Source organism: Ciona intestinalis, chromosome 1 (genome assembly GCF_000224145.3).
Source record: "Ciona intestinalis chromosome 1, KH, whole genome shotgun sequence".
Lineage (NCBI taxonomy): Eukaryota > Metazoa > Chordata > Ascidiacea > Phlebobranchia > Cionidae > Ciona > Ciona intestinalis.
Window position 1 is genome coordinate 5,181,764 of NC_020166.2, and position 21,708 is coordinate 5,203,471.

Genomic DNA, 21,708 nt, shown 5'->3' on the forward strand with positions numbered 1-21,708 from the left:
GGTTTCTTAGTTGTTCTGAAGTATTATGATGTTACATTATTCTAACTAGGAAATTTTAAAATATATTACTTTGGAGTAACATGGTTTACTGTTCTAACGTAAATCCTATATTTTCGGATCGTGTTTTGAGCAAGTAACAACGCTATTTTAGAGTCCTGGGGGACGGTTAAATGATTTCGAAAATATTTTTTTTACTGTCCTAAATGGGATAAAAGAGAGAATGAAAACATATCCCATCTTACCCCACCCTACTATACCTTCCAGAACGACACAAAACATACGCCGAACCAAGTTTGATAGGATTAAAAATAAACGATTAGGTTAATTATCCACAAGTGTTGATTGATTAGATAGATTATGACATCGGAGCTGTGACGTCATGCCGAGAAAACGTTAAACTTGAGTGTAAATTGAAGGTTCGGCGCTCGAACCACGGCAAGGCGAAAAATTGTAATTGTCGGTTGAAGATTTAATCTTTTGTCGGTTCGTGAAGTTTATTCGTCGCGTCAGTGACAGTTAAATTCAACACGAGGTTAAAATGGATGAGCGGTAGGTCGTTGACGAAATCGAATTAAGAAGCCTTGAGTCAGCAACCGCGAATGAATGTTGTAATCGCCGCTTATATAATTAGACATTGAATAAATAAAGCTATTGTATAGTATAGAGTAGAACTAAATGCTTCGCACACGGAATACTACGTTTCCGATTTACACGTAGTATAAAATTGACGAAATATAAACACTCAGGATGTTCTGTATAAATTTTTGAACTCCTTAATGCATATTTTATGCGAATGACATCATAGGTGCAAAGCGGCAACGTTTTGACCGATAACCGGTCTCGTATCACGTGCCGTGTGCTGCAGCTCGTGATCTGCAATTATTGACTCGTTTTGTAAACAATGCGGCAGATGCGTACCCTTTGTATATAAAAGAGCACCGCTATTAAAAACACCGACTCACACATTTGGGTAAGTTTTGATAAAATATGGAAAACGTGAAAACATAATTTAATTTCATAAGTACCCAGACAGTTTCTCATTTCTACAAATTACCAAATTAAATGTACCAGAATAACCACAACTTACGTACATACTGTTTCTTGATGATACTATACGAGTATAATGAGATAAGTAGAGACGATCAATTAGTCAAATTATCAAGAACGCTATCAGATATAAACGAGTTAGTTACGGATATTGGATATACAATACTTAAGTCTTAACAACGTAAACAACTGTCGACTCAGGGAGATCTCACGTCACTCTTGACAAAACAAGGACAGAAGGCGACCCCGAAATAATTAGATTTCGAACGCGACAAAAAGGCGACTGCAGTACGCACCCTATGATTACGTTCTCCAGAGGCGCAATTACCTCAGTCAACGAAAGTCGTGAGCTGTATACTTGAATATATGGAAGTCAACACCGCTGCTAATCAACCTCTAAAGTTTATGACCAGCTTGCTTTGCCAACAAAAATTGACTAAATATTTGTAATTAACATTCTGCTGTATAGGGTAGTGGGGTAAGATGGGACATCTTCATTCTCTTTTTTCCGCCCCAAGTGATAGTAAACAAAGATTATTGATAGAATTGTTCAACCTTCTCTTCGCGACTTTAAATTAGCGTTGTTAATTTACTCTTAATAAGCTCCTTAATACTAAACAAGCGAAAATAATTGAATCGCTGACCTCGTAGGTTTTATTTATTAGTGTAATTCGCTTTTAATATTTATGTTTCTAGTATACTGAAACGCCTCACGTGCCCGACACAAAACAACACAAAGTAAAAGCGTTTTAACATTCAACAAATATACTTAATATCCTACAACTTCGTTTAAGTGCCTGATGAAATTAATAAAGTAGTTTATCCCCGGCGTATAATCAAATTTATGATTATTCTAACTAAACGTCGAATCATGCGATTAAAAATAACACAGTTTAGCTCAAAGTTTCACATTATGTCTCAGCATCCGGTTAAAAGCATGATAAGAACAAGTTAATCATGCAACAAGCGTGCGTGGTAAGGGAACGTGGACAAGATTGAGACGTAACAAAAAAAGTTTAAGCCAAACTTAAAATATTTTTCATTTCCAAAACAACCCAGGTAAACACAAGGCTAAAAATTAAGTAAAACAATCGGTCGAAAACAGTTTACCTGGCCGGTTAACAAAGTACGATTCTCCAACAACGTAAATCGTCGAACCAAACATTAAAAAGATCGTTGTTTTATCTAGGTCTAACAATACAGCTGTACTCAAACAAATAAAGCAGCTTGCCCCATAAACAGTCTAATCTCAAACAAACCGACGCACCGCAACTGTATTTAGTTATCCTGCTACCTTGACCACTTAACCTGCCGCACTGACACCAGACAACGTTTCAAACAGGAGACTTCTTTTTGTGTTTGATTGACGGTTCGTCGCTACACGTTTTCCGACGGCCAAGCAACGCTGCAACGATGCTGTCACGAGTTCTTTCACACAAGCGCACAACTGGCTTGCTACGCACATAGAAAACTATATATGCTAGATTACTCCGCGCATTATCGGAAGTGAAAAGTAAACATCACTAAACGCTTACCAGCAGTTTCGATACCAAATTCCACGCAATAACAGTATTGCCCCTGCTTAACACAAATGTTATGCAAAACCACCAAAAAAGGAAAGCCTACACAAATTTTAAATTTGTATGACTTGACTAAACGTATGAAAATTTATACGTGAAGCTACTCATACGAGTGACGCACGTGGGTTAAAAAAAGGGATTTATTTTTAAATATTAGAACTTCGTAACATGGTTACAATTCAACACGCTTCTAGTCCAATATAGATGACATTAAAACGTCCGTATGCAGTTGCTTTCAATTGTACGTGGATAGAAAAGTCATCGTTTTAGCATCCATCACCAAATCAATTTAGATAAGAAGACCTTCCCAAAAAACTACGAAAGAGACTCCCAGAGCGCCCAATCACTCAGTCAATTGTTAAATGATTAGGAGGTAACCCTATTCTGCTGACCCCCCTGAATGCCACTAACGATCGTTACTTGCAGTCAGCGAAAGGAAACCCAAGTTCTGTGACGTCACTTGACCACGTGATCGGGGGGTGTCTTTATAGAGATTGGCAAATGTGGTGAAGGCAAGTTGCACTTCACTGCGTGGTATAATCCCCCTTAAATTCCACTGATCGCGCAACGCATACACTGAATGTTACACAAGCTGACCTCTGTTTCAACATCCGACACGTATTATTATTACCGATGATTATCCGCTAATCTATGCCTATCGCTTGCCAAAGGGAACGACACAGAAACAAAACCAAAGAAAAAGTTTATCAATGACAACTACTATAGCAATTTAGTTTTCATTCTTATTAACTTGTTTATACGTTGTGGGAAAAATTATCGACAACTTTCTGATAATTTTGCCTGCTGTATGCTTTTAATTGGACTGCATGGGCTTGGTAAACCGCATAAAACAATTACAACGTTCGTTCGTAAAATTAAGTTGAATAAAGAATAAGAACACTACCATTATTATTATTATTGTTATTATAATTATTACCACCCCTGCTTTGGAAGTATGTGGGCGACATAAACCGGTTTTCCGATGTTTACATTTAAGCTGACTTTATATTCAATTTGCTTACATAACTTTACTTATCTTAACGAACATGCTAACTATGAACAGATTAATTAAAACAACAAAGAGAAGGAAATTATCAGCAAAACAACAGTTCTTAAAAACTATCTTTATTAAATACGCGTTTGCAGGAACTTCACTTCTGCAACTTTCAATATCTACACTACAATATTTAAGCTGATTTTAAGAGAAAAAGGCATAATGTTTACATCTTAATAAATCTATATTTAAAAGTACACATGGTGTTATTTTTTTACCGCAAGATTTCCCATAGATATTACAAACAAAACAACTCATTTTAACAGTCCACAATACAGCAGTAGCATATAAATTAACACCATGCATGTCGAGATTCATGTACGTTTATAGTGACTTAAAAATGTATTTCCTTAGTATACATTATTCATACAGTATAAAGTAATGCAAGCCGCCTAAACAGACGGTCGGCGTAAGAATTTATCCACGCGCAAAACCGCTACGTGAGATATAGACGAACAACAGCTTGGCTACAGAACCTTAAAAAAATAATGGTCATAACCTAAATTAATGATAACAATACACTGTAGGGTAAAATGGAATATTGTTAGCACCTAAACCCAAATCCTACATTTCCTGCTTGTGATTAACAAACAATTAACAATGCTTTCCTGAGTCACAGCAATGGGGTTATATAAATATGTAAATATTCTTTGTTTACTATCAAATGGGACAAGAAATAGAACATATCCCACTTAACCCCACTCTATTATGGCGATATGAATAAATATATTCTTCCTGGCACAAGAAACTTAAAAATATTTTACAGCCATTATGTTTTGTCAACGTAACGACCCTCGACTGTTTCTTCGGAACAAAACTTATGTTTGCATTCAAATGCTCAAGTGTAGATCAAACACTCATTTACGTATAATTGCATGATGTTAAACATTGGATGAGATACACACCATGTGTCAAGTTGATCCGTCAAGAATGTGGAAGAATAGCATAACTTATTGTGAAGGCATTAATGGAATAACATGTATAGTAAAAGGGTGGGGTTGGATAGGACTTATTTAAATTCTTCTCATCACATTTGGTAATAAACTAGGATTTTTTACGAAGTTGTTTAACCGTAGCCTCGCGACTCTAAAAGAGCGTCGTTGATTAGGAAAACACGACCAAAAATATGGGATTTATTGGGGCTAACGGTTATCCGTCATCTTGCCCACAGTAATATATATTCAAACTAAATCCCAAACAGTTGTTGGATATCCCCCCCAAACCGTTTTAAGCATTTCTTTACTCGGTCGTAACTTCAATACAGCTGAAAAAGTTAATTATCATCAAATCTCTAACCACCTGTGTTTACGTTACACAACGGCCACTTGCTGTGTTTACACAAATTATGCTTGTACTGCTCATCGTCTTAGATGAGATCAAACTTTACAAGATGAGAGTCATGCAAAACATGAACCCGATGCATTGACGTGATGGGAGGCTGCCGTGGTAAGGTTAATCTGCTGACTGTTTACCGAACCGTGGTCGCATCCATTCTTTGCTACGGATCGCGAGTCGCCGTTAATTGTATAACTGTTATTTCTTCAGCTAATAGATCCGATTAAAACGACCTACACGTTGGACATGAATACATAATGAAAATATTATACCGTGGATCAATGATACGCTCAAAAGTTGCGAAAAATTGGTTTGAACTTTTAAACCTATGACGTCAAACTTCGTCGTAATATTAAACCGAGCGTTTCTCCCAAACAACAACACATGTTGGCAAAATATACAGCTTGATTATTAAACTTGCTTTTCATCATTCGAACATGAAAATCCGCGAGTGTCATAACACTATGACGTAAAGACGTTTGCAAACGAGTCGGAGATTACGAAAGCACGACATTGATAACATTCTATAAACATGATAACATCGGGGATTTTCTGCCACGCTGCTGCAGATTTTAAAATTTCAAACTACTGCTGGCACTAATGCATACCAAAATAAATAGGTGAAATATAAACTGCTGGGCGCTAAAATTATTCTCATCTTATCGCCATCTACCGCTAACGAACAAATAATTGCGTCGAGTTTTGCTTAAGATATGCTTGATTGGGAATTGGGCAGACGAGGTTTATTAACACAACAACAACAAGAATTTTTCTCTTGTGACTCAACGAAGCGCAATATGAGATGCGTCTTGCACAAAATATGCCACAAGCGGAAGAATACGTTATGTCGTTCGCAATTACCTTAAAAACTCCAAACTACAATACTGCAAGTTTTCCAACATACTTCTTGTCTTATAATATCATCTCTGATGATAATATTTATAGTCCGCAGCATATGCAACGTTAAATATAAACTCATCAATATTTACAGTAGCTGCTAAACTAGCTTTCATATAACCCAACAACATTTCACCTTTCTATGTGGTTTTCTAATGAGGCTTCAACTCAAAATGTCAGTATCGATAAAAGCAAACACAAGAAAGTCATCTTTATAAAATGTTGACTCACCGTCAACAGTCGAAAAACAATCATAACCGTATCTTATACATACTTAAGATTGGAGAGTATTATTTGCTCAGCCATGAGGTGGAACTGGCAGCGTGTAAGTACTTCATGTTCCATATATTGAACAAGTTTGAAACCTTTACAATAATATAGTTTTCCCAGTGACGTTACCACATCCAGGTAAGTAGCAAGAGCTTAGTCGGGGTTTTAAAAAAAATGAAACATTTTTTGTGCACTATTAGCGCCACCTAGGCGAAACATATAATTGGAATATTTATATGCACGTGTCCCATGTATATCACGTTATAAACGATGTTCCGCTATTTCTATCGGACCAAACATATATTTAGATCCATAATGAATCAGTCAAGTCCATAATGAACCAGCCAAAAATATAACGTTAAATAGCAATCTTACTTTCGACATTTGAAGCAATCCTTATGGTAGTGAACACCGTTGATTGACATGTGAGGATCGGATCCTGTCTCCAACACAAACCCACATCCATGACATTTGCTCTGCGTCGTAAGATTGTCATTTGATGTACTATAGAGAAAAATAATAATTTCAGGTTTGTATTTTCTCTTATATAGGGAACCTAATTTAGGTTTATTTAGACAGATTTGCATTTGAGTTCAGGATTGGAATTCTATGGCCTTCAACATTTACTCACATAAGCATTCGATGTTCAAGCAACCGGTTATATTTATTTCTTGACCTTGCTTCACGTTTTTGTCTGACATTCGATGTTACAATGTATGAACAGTGGAAACGCAGTGACATTTTGGAAAACTTCATTAATTTTAAAAGACGCACAAAAGAAGGTTTGACCTTATTCTGTTACAGATTGATACTTGTTCATTTTGAAAGCGGTATATATTCAAAGGCCTGACTTCAATTAGGCAGATGCCATACCACGGCCGCAACACAAAAGATAGTTTTATGGCATTACTTCTCATATGGGACATATTATTAATTATTCATAATAATGTCAGAGCTAAGGCGTGCAAATGATGTTTAACATTTCTTACTGGTTTTAAAGCATAAGCGGTTACGATGGCAACCCAGCTGGCTTTTAACGTGTTATTTTAAAATATGTAAAAACAAGTCTTATATTCTTAGTAAAACTTTATTCCTTAGGTCTCTTTGTTTATATTCGTCCGAAACCGCAACTGAAATAATTTCGAATCATGAGATTTTATGACGTCATATTTAAAAATCAGATTTTGCAATACAGAGCTTACGTCATTGCACAAGACCTGACGACCTTTTGCAGTAATACGTCTCGTATAAATTAGTCATATCTGATTGCAGATGTTAAAAGACTTTAATTTCGTTTTAAATGGTATCTGTACTAACCAACAATATAAAACTGGGATGAACCTTCACTGAACTGTGTGACACTTATCACGAGAAAACTGCTGTAGACGACATAGGAAACCTTTTGCTAAAACGAAGTTCAGCTCGTGTTGTAGACGCTTTTATAATTCTCATCAAAATTTACAATGTTTTGAAACCCATGTACTACCTACAAGCAAGCTGTTTCTATCGATAGTATGTCGGTTTTACTATAAAGTAGTAACATGTCTGTAGTTGTTTAAAACGAGCAATCGCTTGAATTCCAATTCGAACGAGTTAATATATAGTATTACAGGTCGCTGTTTCGTTTTCAAGTAACCGCCACGCGAACTCGCTTTGTGTTGGAATGTTTTCCATTGTTTAAAGCGGAAATCAGTCACAGAGTTTCTGGGTTGTGGAAAACCACAATGGAGTCCAGTCATGGGGAAAACAGCGAACATTGAATGATCGACCCGCGTGTGAGGTACATCACTCCATACAGATCGTTAATTATCGGTTTACGATACGTAGCCAACTGATTGGGGAAGTTTTGTTTTAAAACTGATTTAAGTTGACACATTTTACTGAGTCGTGAAACAGTATCAAGCAAAAGCCTTACTAAAAATTTAAACCTTCAAAAGAAGTAACATACCGAACATAAGGTGGCGACTTTCGCTCGCCAGCGCTTGTCTTCCTAGGTTTAAGTTTTCGTAAACTTCTTCTCGGAGAAAACTTCTTTTGTTGTTTATCCCTTCAATGAAAACAAAACAACATTACATTTAACGCTCAACAAAAAAAAAACACATTTATATATATAAATTATCGTTTCAACAGTACTTTTTTTGATAGTGTTTAACCGGTGTTAATTCAATTTTCTTTGCTAAATTAATTAATTTACATTATATAAATACCAAAGATATAAATAAACTTTAATTATGTTACAGTACTATAGTGTAAGATGGGAAGCTTCATGTTTCCTATGAGGTAGTTTGGGATGCTCTTCATATTACTCAATTAATAACGCTCTTTTAGAATTGTGACGATACGGATATTTAATTCCATGAATGTTCTTTGTTTACTAGTAAATGGAACAAATAAGAGAATGGAAAAACATGGAGAGACTGAAAATCTCTTACCCTAACCTGACATATAAGCTACGCTTTGGCCATAGTTTATTTAAATGGTTTGAATAATATTCGTGTCAAAACATATATTAATCCTACTTCTCGTCAGCAGACGCCGACTTCTCTTCTGCATGCGCACCATCCATGTTACTTTTACGCAGAAAGTTTCTCACGAAAGGAGATTGGTTGTTGGACGCCACAGATGTCATGTCTGAAATAAATTTGAATCAAATGTGTATGTGGATTTGAATCAACTGCATGAATGAATGTAACTCAATAACCCTCGCGGATGGTCCTTATAATATGGTTAGTTTAGTTGTTCTATTAAACAGACAACTAATACTGTAAATATAAACAGCGTTTATTATTTTCAATTGGGTGGTGAATCAAACCTGTTGGACTTTCTTTCTGCTCCGTTAAATTCTCCGTGCTTGTTTTGGGAGATCTTCTACGGTCAGGTGACAACCGACGTAGGAAGTCACTTCTGTGGAATAAAATAGATTTTAAACTATAGCGAACTTCTAAAACATAGTAAGTTAACTGTGTGCTGCTTGATCATTTTTTATTTTGTAACGGTGAGGTCCTGCGCGTATTAAACCGTGAGACCTGGGATTTATGATGGAGTTGGTGGATTGCCACAAAAGTAACTTAGTAAAGAATATTTATCACCAGGTTGACTAACCCTGCCGTCAACTCTTTAATCCTCTGTGGTGACTTGTTTTTAGGAGTGCTGGGCAAAGTAAGATCTAAATCTGTTATGTTGTAACCCTGAATTCTTGCCACTGAAACTCTGGACTTGACGAATTCTGCGTCACTGCCTCGATTGAACTTAAGAGTGACAGGATTATTGGATTTTTTCCCTTTCGATTTATCTGAAGCTTCCAGCCTAAAACAACCAGAAAATGATAACGCCTTTATTTCTTCCCATGTCATCCCTAAAGTCTCCCGAAAAAAGATGTTGATTCTTCTGTGCAATTCTTCCGAACTCTCATCTTCTACATGAGAAAGTCCGTGTAAGAGGAGCACAGCTTCATGATTTGCTACATTTGTCAGTGAGTTGCTCCTTGAATCTTCTGGCCCAGTGTCCTCGTCCTCTTCCAGGACATTGCTCCAAGAGGCAGAAGAAGTTGTTGAGTGTTTTCTTGAAAACATCTCATATTGTCCTTGTAATTGCGACAAGGCGCTCTCAATATTGACAAGACGAAGATGCATCTGATGTTCTATCTGATCCATCCTATGCTTCAAGCTCAAAACCTCGGCCTCGACAACGTTAACGCAAGAATTTCTCTTAGAGTCGGATTCGCCACTCTTGCTCGACCTCAACGCACGTTTCGACGCCATGCTGTTGCACTCAAGTATGAAAGTAACTTCACATAAACAACCTAGTTGACAAATATGCGCTTCAAACCTAACTGTTGTGAAAAGGCATCGTGAAGAAATTAAAAAAATAATATCTCTGAGTACAGATTGAAATGCCTATTAAATTAAGGAAAACTGCTTATGAATAGAGATTAAGGTAATACTCAAATGCGGCGCTATAAACAGCGTTAATGATACAAAAGTCTATATTTATGTAACTATACGTGCGACTGCATATACTGCGAAAGAAGCGACACTGCTGTCACGCCCGATATCTGCTTCTGTCTAGTTATATGCCTGTAATATTAGTGTTTATCGTCTGTATGTAAATTGAAGTGATAAGTTACTGACGTCATTATATACTAATGACGACTACTTTATAGACACAAGTAAACTTTTTCATGACTCAACAAAAGCTTCGTTGTCGAAACAAAGACGTAACTTTTCTTTATATACATCTGGCTAGTATACCGAGCAATTAAACATAAACAACTTTGTTGGAAGTATACGAAGCTTTCTTCGACTCAATGTAAGCGGATGTTATTCAGTGCTAAGGCAGTCCTTGCTATCATAACTATAGCAATAGATTTGTTTATATACACCTGCGGATGTGTATATCAAACGTCCAATAGCTGATTCACTGTATTGACAATATAAACGCTTTTGCAGTGTCTAACCCTTGCATATCTAACTGGAAAATTTAAAATGAACTGTTTCTTTAAGTTTAAAAGCTGTAGAAACCTTCATAGGACTTCCCCAATAACGTTATTACGTCACCGCTAACACTGAGTCCCATTTTTGGTAAGAACGACCGCATCATCCGGTGAGTAAAAACATTTATAGCTTTAACTTGACTAAAACTCCCAACGTTCATTCTGAGGTGACATCTATAAATGAAAATTAAATACGCAAATCTGGTGCGACAACCGGCCAGCATTAACGAAGTATAAGAAGTACATAACCGTCATACGGTGATTGAATGACACAGTTAGTTTCTGCACACAACTTCAGAGTTTTTGCATCATCGCATATTTCATGTGCTGAGTATAAAAACAACAGTGACTTTTACGTAATATGGTACTATGGGGAAAATGGGATACCATTAGCACCTAAACCTTGTGTTTCCTGGTCATGTTTTCTTTATTAACAAATGGAACAAGAAAAGAAAATGTGGGACCATCTTACCCCACTATAATACTATGGATTTGCTTGTAGCATCATTCGATACTATGTCACCACAAACTGAGCTTTTTAAGTTTGCTGTCGTAATTTAATTTTATCTCTGCATACACAACATATTGTGTAACCGACTATAGCTAAGCTAAACAAATACGCAATAAATATTGAAAAACGAAGTCATTTATAAAATGTTAACCTTTCTGCGATATCCCATATTGGAATCTCAAATTACAATTTTTGACATCATTATTCCCATTGGGAGAACTTTGTCATCGCATTTAAAATTTTAAATGAATAAAAAAAAGAGAGAACTAAATACATTAACAAACAACATGCAAACCGTTTCTATTTGTTTCGACTGTAAATATGGCTAACAAAAGAAATATAGAGCATTTGCTCACACAACATGGCCGTTATTTCCGGTGTAGCGGCATAATTGAGGGCAACATAACTATAGTTACATGTTTTGATATATCAAACTATATAGGTTGCTTACCGGTCAAGAATTCCAGCTGCTTTCTGAAGAATATTTTTCTTGGAGCTTGTGTTGGTTTCGAAAGACTTGCGACGATTGCTGCAATAATCCAATGGCAAGTTGTTCAATTAGTTTTAAAAAAAAGCTAACAAAGAAAACAATAATTAAAATTAACCTGGCTGCGCACAATATAACACTGTGGCATATACGTTTGTCTCAATATAGCTATCTACCCTACAACTGTGACCATAAAGCATTTAATAGACGGTCGCTTACACTTAGGAACACTCGGGAAAGGTATAAGGGAAACCTAGTCGGGGCGAAACATGGAAGCAGCGTGTTTCTACAGTTTAAACACACTCCGATGAAATTGCGACGTGGTTACGTCACACTGGTGTAATCCCATGGACAGAGTTTCTTATGCGCTCGGAATTGGAACGACATCGTTCGTGGTTCATTGCTCGTATAAACATCTACTTGCTGTAACCTTAGGTGGGTAATCAAGGGTAGGAACAATATTTAGGTAACGCAGTGACGGCAAATTAAACAAATAAACATACAAGATCTTGAATGCTGCATTCAGCAATTGCGTAAAAATTAAATGCATTTAATTATAAGTGGGATAAGAAAGAACACTTATAGCAGATAATATCTAAACATCATAATCGGGTTTTAAACAATTAACAACGGTTCAAGAGAGTCGTAAGGATACAGTTTATAGATTTTTGACTGTTCTTTGTTCACTACAAAATGGGACGAGTAAATAGAATGAAAGTATGTCCCATTTTCCCCAACCCTACTTTAGTATTGGGTAAGATGGATACCGTTAACACATTTGACTGTGGTTATAACAATTATCCACGCCATTTTAGAGTTTCGAGGATACGGTTAGGCAAATTTGTAAATACTCTTTGTTTACTGCCAAGTTGGGTGACAAAAGAGACTGAAACTTGAACCCTACCAAAACCTACAAATCATAATTCTAGTAAAATCATGAATGCAAAAGGAAAAAATTAATATTTGCGGGGTTATGCGGTGGTAATTCGATTAAATTAAGCAAATTAGACTGCATAGAATATCTAGTACACATGGGAATCCACCATCTACTTTCAAGATATCGGTCCCGCGGTGACGTATATACATCAGACAACCATGCAAACGAAACCGCAACTACTTCGCTAGCGCACTATAACAATAGCAATTGCTGTTATTTTAAAAGCGAAGACAGATATAGTTCAATGTCTAACCTCTTGTGATAAACTTCTGCTATTCTTTCAATAAAACCGCCTTGAATCGCCAATAATAAAAAGTAATTTAAAACACATTTGCGTTGTTTTCGATGCAGACATAGAAAGCACGCATACAATCACGTTTAGGAAAAGACGTGTCTAAAGGATTTGAACATCCGAGTGAAATTATTCCGAGAAGCTGCATTTTTAACTGTCCAGTGACATGAACGACTACTTTATACAACGAACACGAATCAACTCTATCACGTTAACTTTTTAAAGATGGTGAAAAGTTAGTTCTTGCCGTTCTGACATTTTCAGTAAATTTGAATAGACAGTAAATTCTACACTATCGCTTTTAAACCTCATATCTTACGTCTGGTCTTGGATTGAGATACCGTTTCGATTAAGTGAGGCGTTCTGCACAGTATACCAATTCTGTCGGTGACTTCTTCACACATACTGATGCTGTTAGGCTACACTACCCTGTGATGAAATACCTACCCCTGTGAGCATATACCCTCCCCCAAAGGGCCAAGAGTCATCAAGCTGTCATGGTAATGGCGTATTAAAACAGAACTCAAATATCAATCCTTGTGCTGACTGATAAAAGACATTCGACAAAAGTCTTATTTGTTTAGAACAGAAAATGCCTGTGGTGCGAGTGAATGGTTCTCTTTCACGAAATCTAGTCGTAACTTGGCTAACTATACGCTGGTGGCCCATTTACTGACGACATGGCTTTCCTGAAAAGATTACAACCCGGCAAGCTAGCAAACTGAATACCATTACGCAATACAGCAGACAAACCATTCAAATCATGGGAGAAATACCTCAGGTAAGGAGAAACGAACAAACTATTACAGCTAAATTACTTTGCTCGTGACTAACGGAAGGTGGGACTAATTTTCCACAACAACATTTACACCTGCGGGTGGAAAGGCCCGGATCCAGCTTATGACGAAGATTTCTCCACCGGGAAAGGAACCGGGCATTAAGGAAGAAAGCTTGTTGTGTGACGTCATTTCTATTCAGTAATTGAATGGATGACGTATGTAAATGAAAGTATTGGGAAGTGCATGGCGGGTGAAATATTGTTGTATTAGTTTACTAGTGACGACAACTGTTCATATTGTCTGTTCAATACTTTTAATTGAACGTTTGAATGACGATCAAACTCCCACCCTCAGAACTCTCGTTGTGTGGGCTTATGGGCCATTACAACAAACTTTCGGTGGCGGCGGTTGTTTTACATATATATGTGGACAGTTGCCAACTTACAGATTGCTTTCTTCACAATGGTGCACTCTTAATGGTGAATTGAAACGAGTAAGTGGATTAAGTTTTAAATATATGAGTGGTTTTATATATTCACTGGCGAACATACATGCGTAAACGAACCAGCGTGTCAAAAAAATTCCGCGTTTTAAATATAGAACATCGTATAGTACCATACGCCCCCGCTGCAATTTAAATTATGTAATTTCAACGATGAATAATCCGTATGTGAACCGCATCCTTTTCGATATTGGGCGTACCACTGAGAACTTAATACATAATTACAGTACGTACATATGTAAATAGCGAGCCCTTAACTTTGAGCCTCGCACAACACTCAGCTTACGTATTGTTTAAATACCAACTCATATATACTTACTAGCTGTCATCTGCCGTGGATAGCTTTGCGTTATTTGCCTCTTGACGTTTCTCATACATATAAAGGTCAGCCTTCGAGAAACTTCTAGATCGTCGTTTAAGGAACGGATCATCAGTTGTGAGGTAATCATAATCAATTTTCCCAGGAAGTCCTGTATTAAAAAGATTGTGAGTTTTGAAATATAAATCAAACACATGCAATACTGTTATGTGGAGCGAAGTAAGATGGGACATGTTTTCGTTGTCTTTGTTTTGTCCCATTTGAGAGTGAACAAAATATCAAAATATCACGATTCTAAAAGGGTGTTCGTATTTGGAAATATGGGGTTTAGCAGCTGATCCCAACAACGTTCCCGCAGTACTACAATGCTAAGTATTCAATGCAACTGCGGCATGTAAAATAAAATAAAATGTGAACAATCATGTTGTTTGAAGGTGAGTATAGTTTATTTTATATATTGTAAAAAAAGTTGTTTAGTTGCTGGGTAAGGTTAGATAGATACCGATAGCACATAACAACCGGTAATTGTTAATCGTATATTAAACAACTAACAACGCTCATGCGGTCATGGAGATACTGTTGGATAATTATGTAAATATTCTTTGTTTACTACGAACTGATGTGAGAATAAATAAGAATGAAAACATATCTTATCTGACTTAGTACTCCTTGTTCTTACTTCTTACTTATATACAGTAGGGTGGGGAAAGATGGGACATCTTTTGACTCTATTTTCTTCTCCCATTTAATAGTAAACAAGAAACATTTAAAGATTTATAAAACTATATCCTCACGACTCTTATAGACCATTGTTAATTGTTTAAAATACGATCAGGACATTTGAGTAATATGTACTAAAGGTGTCCTATCTTCTCCCCCCCAACTATATCAAGTGTATTTTTGCATGGGCTTACCCGTGTCTTCCTTAATAAACAACAAGCCGGCTTCATCATTGTCGGCATAGTTTGCTGCAGGAGCTTGATCTTCTTCGATGGTAAACGTTGGTGTCTCCCTTTTCTCTGAGCTTTTTTGAAATAAATTGTCCTTGCTCATTTTCTTCTTTAAAGAACCGAGTTTTAACGAAGCTTTCTTCGCCTTCACAGCCGATATATCAGCGCTGGTGTCAATTGCTTTACTTTGGTGTAAACCTGTCGGTAAAATAGTTGTTATTAAGAAAACCAACTTAAAACGGAACCTTCTGCGTTTTTATAACACTTCAGTATCTACACATACAGACACTAAAGCAAGTTAAACCTCGTTTACGACTGTGCTAACACCGCGACATTATTTGTAAGTTATTGTGTAACTTATGCTCCCCGAGAGACGTTCGATATCCGGGATATTTGTTTATGCAGAGAAGTCACACATACATGAGAAATTAAGCAAGTTATGCAATGAAACACTAACGTTAACTTAAACAACTTCGTATATATGCCGAGGGTAAAATAACAGAGATTGATTATTTTGAATACAGACCTATAAGCTCAAATTACTTGATGCTGCCTTAACCATTACAAACATTTCAGTCAGCTTTATTAATCTATACGCTTGACAATTACATATCGATTTAAGTTCTACTAGAAAGTCCGATATTGTAAGCGCAAATAAATGTCTTTGTATAGTAACCAGCAGCTGATGCGTTTTACAACTGCTATAGATAGTATATAGAGTGGCGAAAGACGGGACACTTTTACAACATAATATCCAAATTTCCTGGTCGTTTTTTTATACAATTAAGAATTGTTTAAAAATAATGAAAAGGTGTCTTATCTTTTCCACCTTTTTGTACCATGTAATATATTATGTTGTTGTCCAGCGTTCTTCCTTAATAATTATATATTTTCCTAGTTGCACCTCGACTGTTTAATCCAACTAATGTGTTCACACTCCGGCGTGCGAAACTAAAATGCAAAGTACAAAAAAGGTTTGCACATCGCCTTGCTCAATCGACTGCTCGCAACGGTTTTGCACGCGGCTACTTATAACCTACACCAGATCGATTTAACCTAGAGTGCAATAATATGCATGGGATATTATATTTTCGACTGACTTAACTTTGCCATTTAAAGCAAATGAATACATAAACCTTCCTCGAGGTTAAATCGATTTAATCTATAGATATCATGCTGAATGACATCTATACGAACTAACATATTTTACATTCATGTATTTCAAATCTGGTCGCATTTTATTGGTAAATGTATACGAAATTTTGTGTGAAAATAGATTTGTTATTCGCAACGGTTTACAGACATTTGTCATGAATTGTAATGGCTAACGCTGTTTGCAATTTTGAGTAACGCTATTTGCAATTATGTTACCCATATAGCATTAGGAATACACCAACCTGGTTTTGCGATCGATGTTTCAATAAATTTCTTGCTCGAACGTCTAAAACCTGCACTCGCTGTCCGTCGAGAGTTGCGAACAAAAGGCGACTTTTTTTCTGAACTTTCTCGCGATGCACAATTTTCGGAACTTTCTTTTGTCTTCTTCTCTGATGCACGAGAGGACCAACCTCTACCGGGCAACTCGTGTAAAGTTGACCGCATGGCCGAGTTTCGCTGGAATGATGATGACGCCATTGTTGGTGACGTAGAACTAAAGAATGAGATCGGGGTTGGTTTGGCACCAATTCTGCTCTGTGAAGAGATGCAATCATAAGATATGGTTTATTATAAGATAAAAATTTTGCAAAAAAATCAAAACTCACATTTGAAGCACGACTACATTGTATGGATGACGTTTGCAAACTTTTCCACATTATTCTGGAGGACCAATCTGAAAAAAGTGGGGTAATTAATCCATTCGTATACCGGTACTAAAACTTTATATTTTTAAATATTTTCAAAGACGCAAGTATATTCGGCATCTGCGTTTTACGAGGCCTGTAGGTTTTCCATACACACGTGATGTAATGTTTTCGAAGTTATTGTTATTTTAATTTAACTGTGACGTCAGTTAGGTGTGTACTTTAGCGAGAAGCAGCAGTGACGTCACAGAATAAGTTAAAATTTATAAAAAAATAAGGTTACGTTAATATTTTATATTCAGCTCAGTAAGGTATATATTTGTAAATCACGTAACAAACTGCGTGGTGGGGCGACGACAGTCGTTGTAACACTTGTGTCCAATTCAATAATGGCAGAAAATTTAGTTTAGAGCAATTGTTGTCAATTGTTTTTACTAAACTACAAAAACGCCCAAAACAGCAGCAGAGTCCAGCTTCGATTCCAAGTTCTCTAGACTATATAGACAGACGCGCGCCACTGTACAGCGGCACCGTATATTTCTCTTACTTTCGCGCGCCTGATGCTTTGGCGATACCTCCCGGCTGCGTTCGGGGTCGGTGCGGTTCGGTGGAGAGTTGCGGCTGCATTCAATATCGATGTTGAAAAAGAAAGGCGACTGTCTGGTTGTAGATGATGGAGTGCCTGAACCACAACTGCTCTTTTGATCTAAATATATATTGGGATGTGGTTAATGAAGTTTTATTTTATTTTCTCGTTCCATCTGGTAGTAAACCAACAATATTGACATACTTTTATAGTTGCAGCTCGCTCCTCTAAAAGAGTGTTATTAAAACCACTATCAGGTTACATGAAATATATAGTATAGAGTGGGGGAAGATGGCACAAGGACGTACTGCCCAATATTTCCAAACTCAAAATATATGACGGTTTTGGTTAGATATCACGAATTAGTACTATCATTCCTTTATTAATTGACAACAATTGAAAAACAAGTTAAAACACACGAGGATTTATTTAGAGATAATAATCGATTCGCACAACACGTGAAATTTTACCAGTTCGAAAACACAATGAATGAGACGGGACAGTTTAAAATCCTTGTTAACTTATATTAGTAAATGATTTTATTATTCGGGATACACGTCAATAACGCAAAATAATACTATACACGCTTTGAAAATCAAGTTTAAACATTCTTTGAGAGTGGTGTCGGGGGTTTAATATGATTCTGCGGGCATTTAAATTAAACGTCATTTAAATTCAACGTTGTTATTTTTTAACTGGTATACTGTAACATTTTTTTGGGTACTGATAAAAAGGCGTCGTACGCCGATTCCCGTCTTCCCCCACCCTAATAAAGGTTCTTTCGATATCCCATCTCGCCCCCTTTTCTATACCAACATTAGGTAATTATGTTGCATTGTGTCACACATTCATGCATGCATCGCACTTGTGTGTCACATCAGACTTGACTTCTGGTGTACCGAAGTCGTTATATGTATTGGGCGTCACATGTATTGAAAAGTCGATACACTCATTTAAATATAACCGTAGAGCGCATAAACGTTGAGCTGTAAATATTTTTGTCTGTGCTTTGAATACAGGTTACTGTTAGCACCGGCAATATTCTTCTGTTAATATTGATCATGTTGGTTATTTCTTTATAAAACCCACTCGCTTTAGTGACACAGTCTATACTTCCTGGTACTTTCATCTGCATGTAGCGCTTTCTTGACAATGCAATACTTATACACATCCAACATTTTACGACCTTTTAAATGTATAGTAGGGTGGGGGAAAGACGGGACACTTTAAGAACATAATATCCAAATATCCTGATCGTGTTTTTACGAGATAGCAACGCTCTGTGGAAGTTATGAGGACACAGTTTTATAATTCTTTAAATGTTCTTTTTTACTACCAAGTTGCACGAGAAAATAGAATGAAAAGATGTCCCATCTCCCCCCCCCCGTACTATAATGTGCATCTTCTTTTACTTATTAGTTAAATACTGTTGAACCGAATACAGAAGACTGTATACCAATAAAGTTCACATAGTGCATGTTCTTAGAAAAACGGTACAGTGTACAATTTATATCATTTTTAGTTAAAAAAAAAATCATTTCTTTTTTCTTACCTGGACTGGGTGTTAATGATTGCCAGTATTGTCGCAATTCATTAAAATTCTCTCTTGAACTTTGTCGTATGACAAGAATCTTTTCCGGCCGATTTGCTCTTTGCATTTTTAACAGATTTTGTTAAACAGTTTGATATTAACCGCTTTGCGTTTAAAACATTAAATTCCACCCACGTGTAAACTGTCTATACCACTATAATCTAGGATTCATCTGAAAATGTACACCTGTTTATTTCGAATATGTCATGTACTGATGGAATAAAATTACTCAGCCGATGTTATATCTATATACGTACGTTTTAACAAGGTAGGATCCATGTTATGGTTTGTTGACATAGACGTGCGTTTAGGGAAGCAAAGCCTTATATTTGTTATGACACGGATGAAATTTAAAACAACTACTTTTAATATGGAAGTATTTACACGAATGCCGGTTAAGCATTACCGTTTTGCGCTGTTACTACCGTAAGAAGCAACTCGGCAATACGTGTGTATGCTGAATAGTACAAAACTAGAAACAGGAAATTGTGGTCTAACTCATTGTTGTTCTATAATTAATCTGGAGTTAGTCATAGCAAGTAACGTTCTTTGTAGTGCTTGCTAGCATTTTCAATCATGTTTCATACTAACTATCATTGTAGTACAGTTTAAGTAAAATAGTTTATGAGTGCAAATATGAAATTTTTGGTGATTTCTAATTGCGATATGATGAATTAAATGCAATGCTATGTTACTTTAAAATATTACAAACATATCGTGTTTATGATCATTTGTATCAGTCCCGTAGTATTTATGTCAACATGCTGCATATGGTGGGCAAGATAGGACACCTTTTCATTTGATTTTCCCGTCCCATTTGGTAGTAAACAACGAATTATGAAACCATATCCTTACATCATCCACAGACCGTTGTTAATTATTTAAAATGCAATCAGGATATTTAGATAATATGTAATAAAGGTGTCCCATATTCCCCCACCGTACTATATATATCAAACTGTTTCCAGTGTCTGACAATAACCTGCATAAAACTGCTAACTGTAACATATAACTGTAAAACGCTTCCCTTTTTGTGTTACGATAAAACACACAAAAATAAAAAACTCATTTCAGTACACACTGGAATACCTCAAAAACAAACTGAATCACACAAACAACGTATAGTCTAGTATAAACATGACGTATCCCCACATACTATTCTCCATACTATATGTTGCTAGGAATCTACATGGCCTGCAATTAACTCTTTCTCAATGAGAAACGTTTGCTCTATCAACATGAGTTACCCACCGCTTCTCTGCTGTCACCCACGGAAAGAATGACGTAACCTGAAGCTAGAAGCCATTTGTGGCTAAAGCGTAATCAATCGGCGTCCCACGCTTTATTGCGCGCACATCAATTACAATTATCTTTTATTTATACACTACAGAACTCGCCCACAAATGAACGAATTCAACCAGCTCATCCATGGCCTATAACTATGTTTTTGTACAAGAAACCGAGTGCCCGATATATACAATGTAAAGATATCTCCACACAATAAAGACTCTGCGACTATAAACATACGCTAAATAATTGAGCAGTGTTGAGACGATACCCGCACCGATATGTGTCTGAATGCGCAACTCAGGTTTGTAATCAGTTTTTACTCGTTGGTATATGCATTAAATTTAAATTTTTTCTCTTGAGAGAGTTTGTTACACGAAGAATGCTAGTATGCGGTTGTATTTAACTCACAAACACAGTGATTGTTAAATAAATACACAGTTTATAACTATATATGTTGCCATGCGAATATATAATTATTTTAACTGAATGATACCAAACCTGGTATACATCCCATACGACTATATGCAGATACTCTGATATAAATAGACTAAATATTTTTTATAGTCGTAATTAGGACTTAATGTTAGTGAGCACGTGTTTAAAAATCAATCACAATATTATAGTATGGAATGGGGTAAGAGAAGACACATTTTTTTCTTTTGGTATATATATATATATAACCGTAGCCCGCGATACCATAGGTACTATAACGGTGTCCCTTACCCCACAATCGTATGATATTGGGGAGATTCGATGTAAACTTCCAAACCTTCAGGTTGTTTTATATAAAATGATTTTCGTGATCGAAAGACGGAGGACTAAACTTAGATTGTGATTTGTTACAGTGTCATTAAACGCTATGCGGCGTAACATAACCTGATGTCTTTACATCTGAAGTCGACATGATGTGACGCTGGGACATGATTTGTTGTGATCTTCAGATTCAGAGATTAATGCCCTAAGTACGTTAATTATAACGAAATGACC

General features: G+C 36.4%; 1 protein-coding gene across 5 annotated transcripts in view; it reads right to left on the reverse strand.

Moving 5' to 3' along the window:
• The window catches only part of LOC100183188, a 43,329-nt gene extending 23,747 nt beyond the window's left edge, over positions 1 to 19,582 (reverse strand). Inside the window, exons 1-11 of one of the 5 annotated variants that reach the window (XM_026833951.1) lie at positions 19,393 to 19,582; positions 17,802 to 17,960; positions 17,216 to 17,283; positions 16,850 to 17,144; positions 15,417 to 15,650; positions 14,503 to 14,653; positions 11,638 to 11,715; positions 8,996 to 9,087; positions 8,703 to 8,814; positions 8,132 to 8,230; positions 6,559 to 6,687 (exon numbers count right to left, since the gene is read on the reverse strand). In XM_026833951.1, the coding sequence (XP_026689752.1) occupies positions 6,559 to 6,687; positions 8,132 to 8,230; positions 8,703 to 8,814; positions 8,996 to 9,087; positions 11,638 to 11,715; positions 14,503 to 14,653; positions 15,417 to 15,650; positions 16,850 to 17,144; positions 17,216 to 17,283; positions 17,802 to 17,960; positions 19,393 to 19,498 (1,523 nt within the window). In that variant the 5' untranslated portion in view covers positions 19,499 to 19,582. Of the gene's footprint in view, positions 1 to 6,558; positions 6,688 to 8,131; positions 8,231 to 8,702; positions 8,815 to 8,995; positions 9,088 to 9,285; positions 10,020 to 11,637; positions 11,716 to 14,502; positions 14,654 to 15,416; positions 15,651 to 16,849; positions 17,145 to 17,215; positions 17,284 to 17,801; positions 17,961 to 19,392 lie in introns of those variants that run through there. The other 4 variants (XM_026833948.1, XM_009864064.3, XM_018813026.2 and 1 more) reach the window with 4 other exon arrangements.
• Positions 19,583 to 21,708: the final 2,126 nt, after the last annotated feature.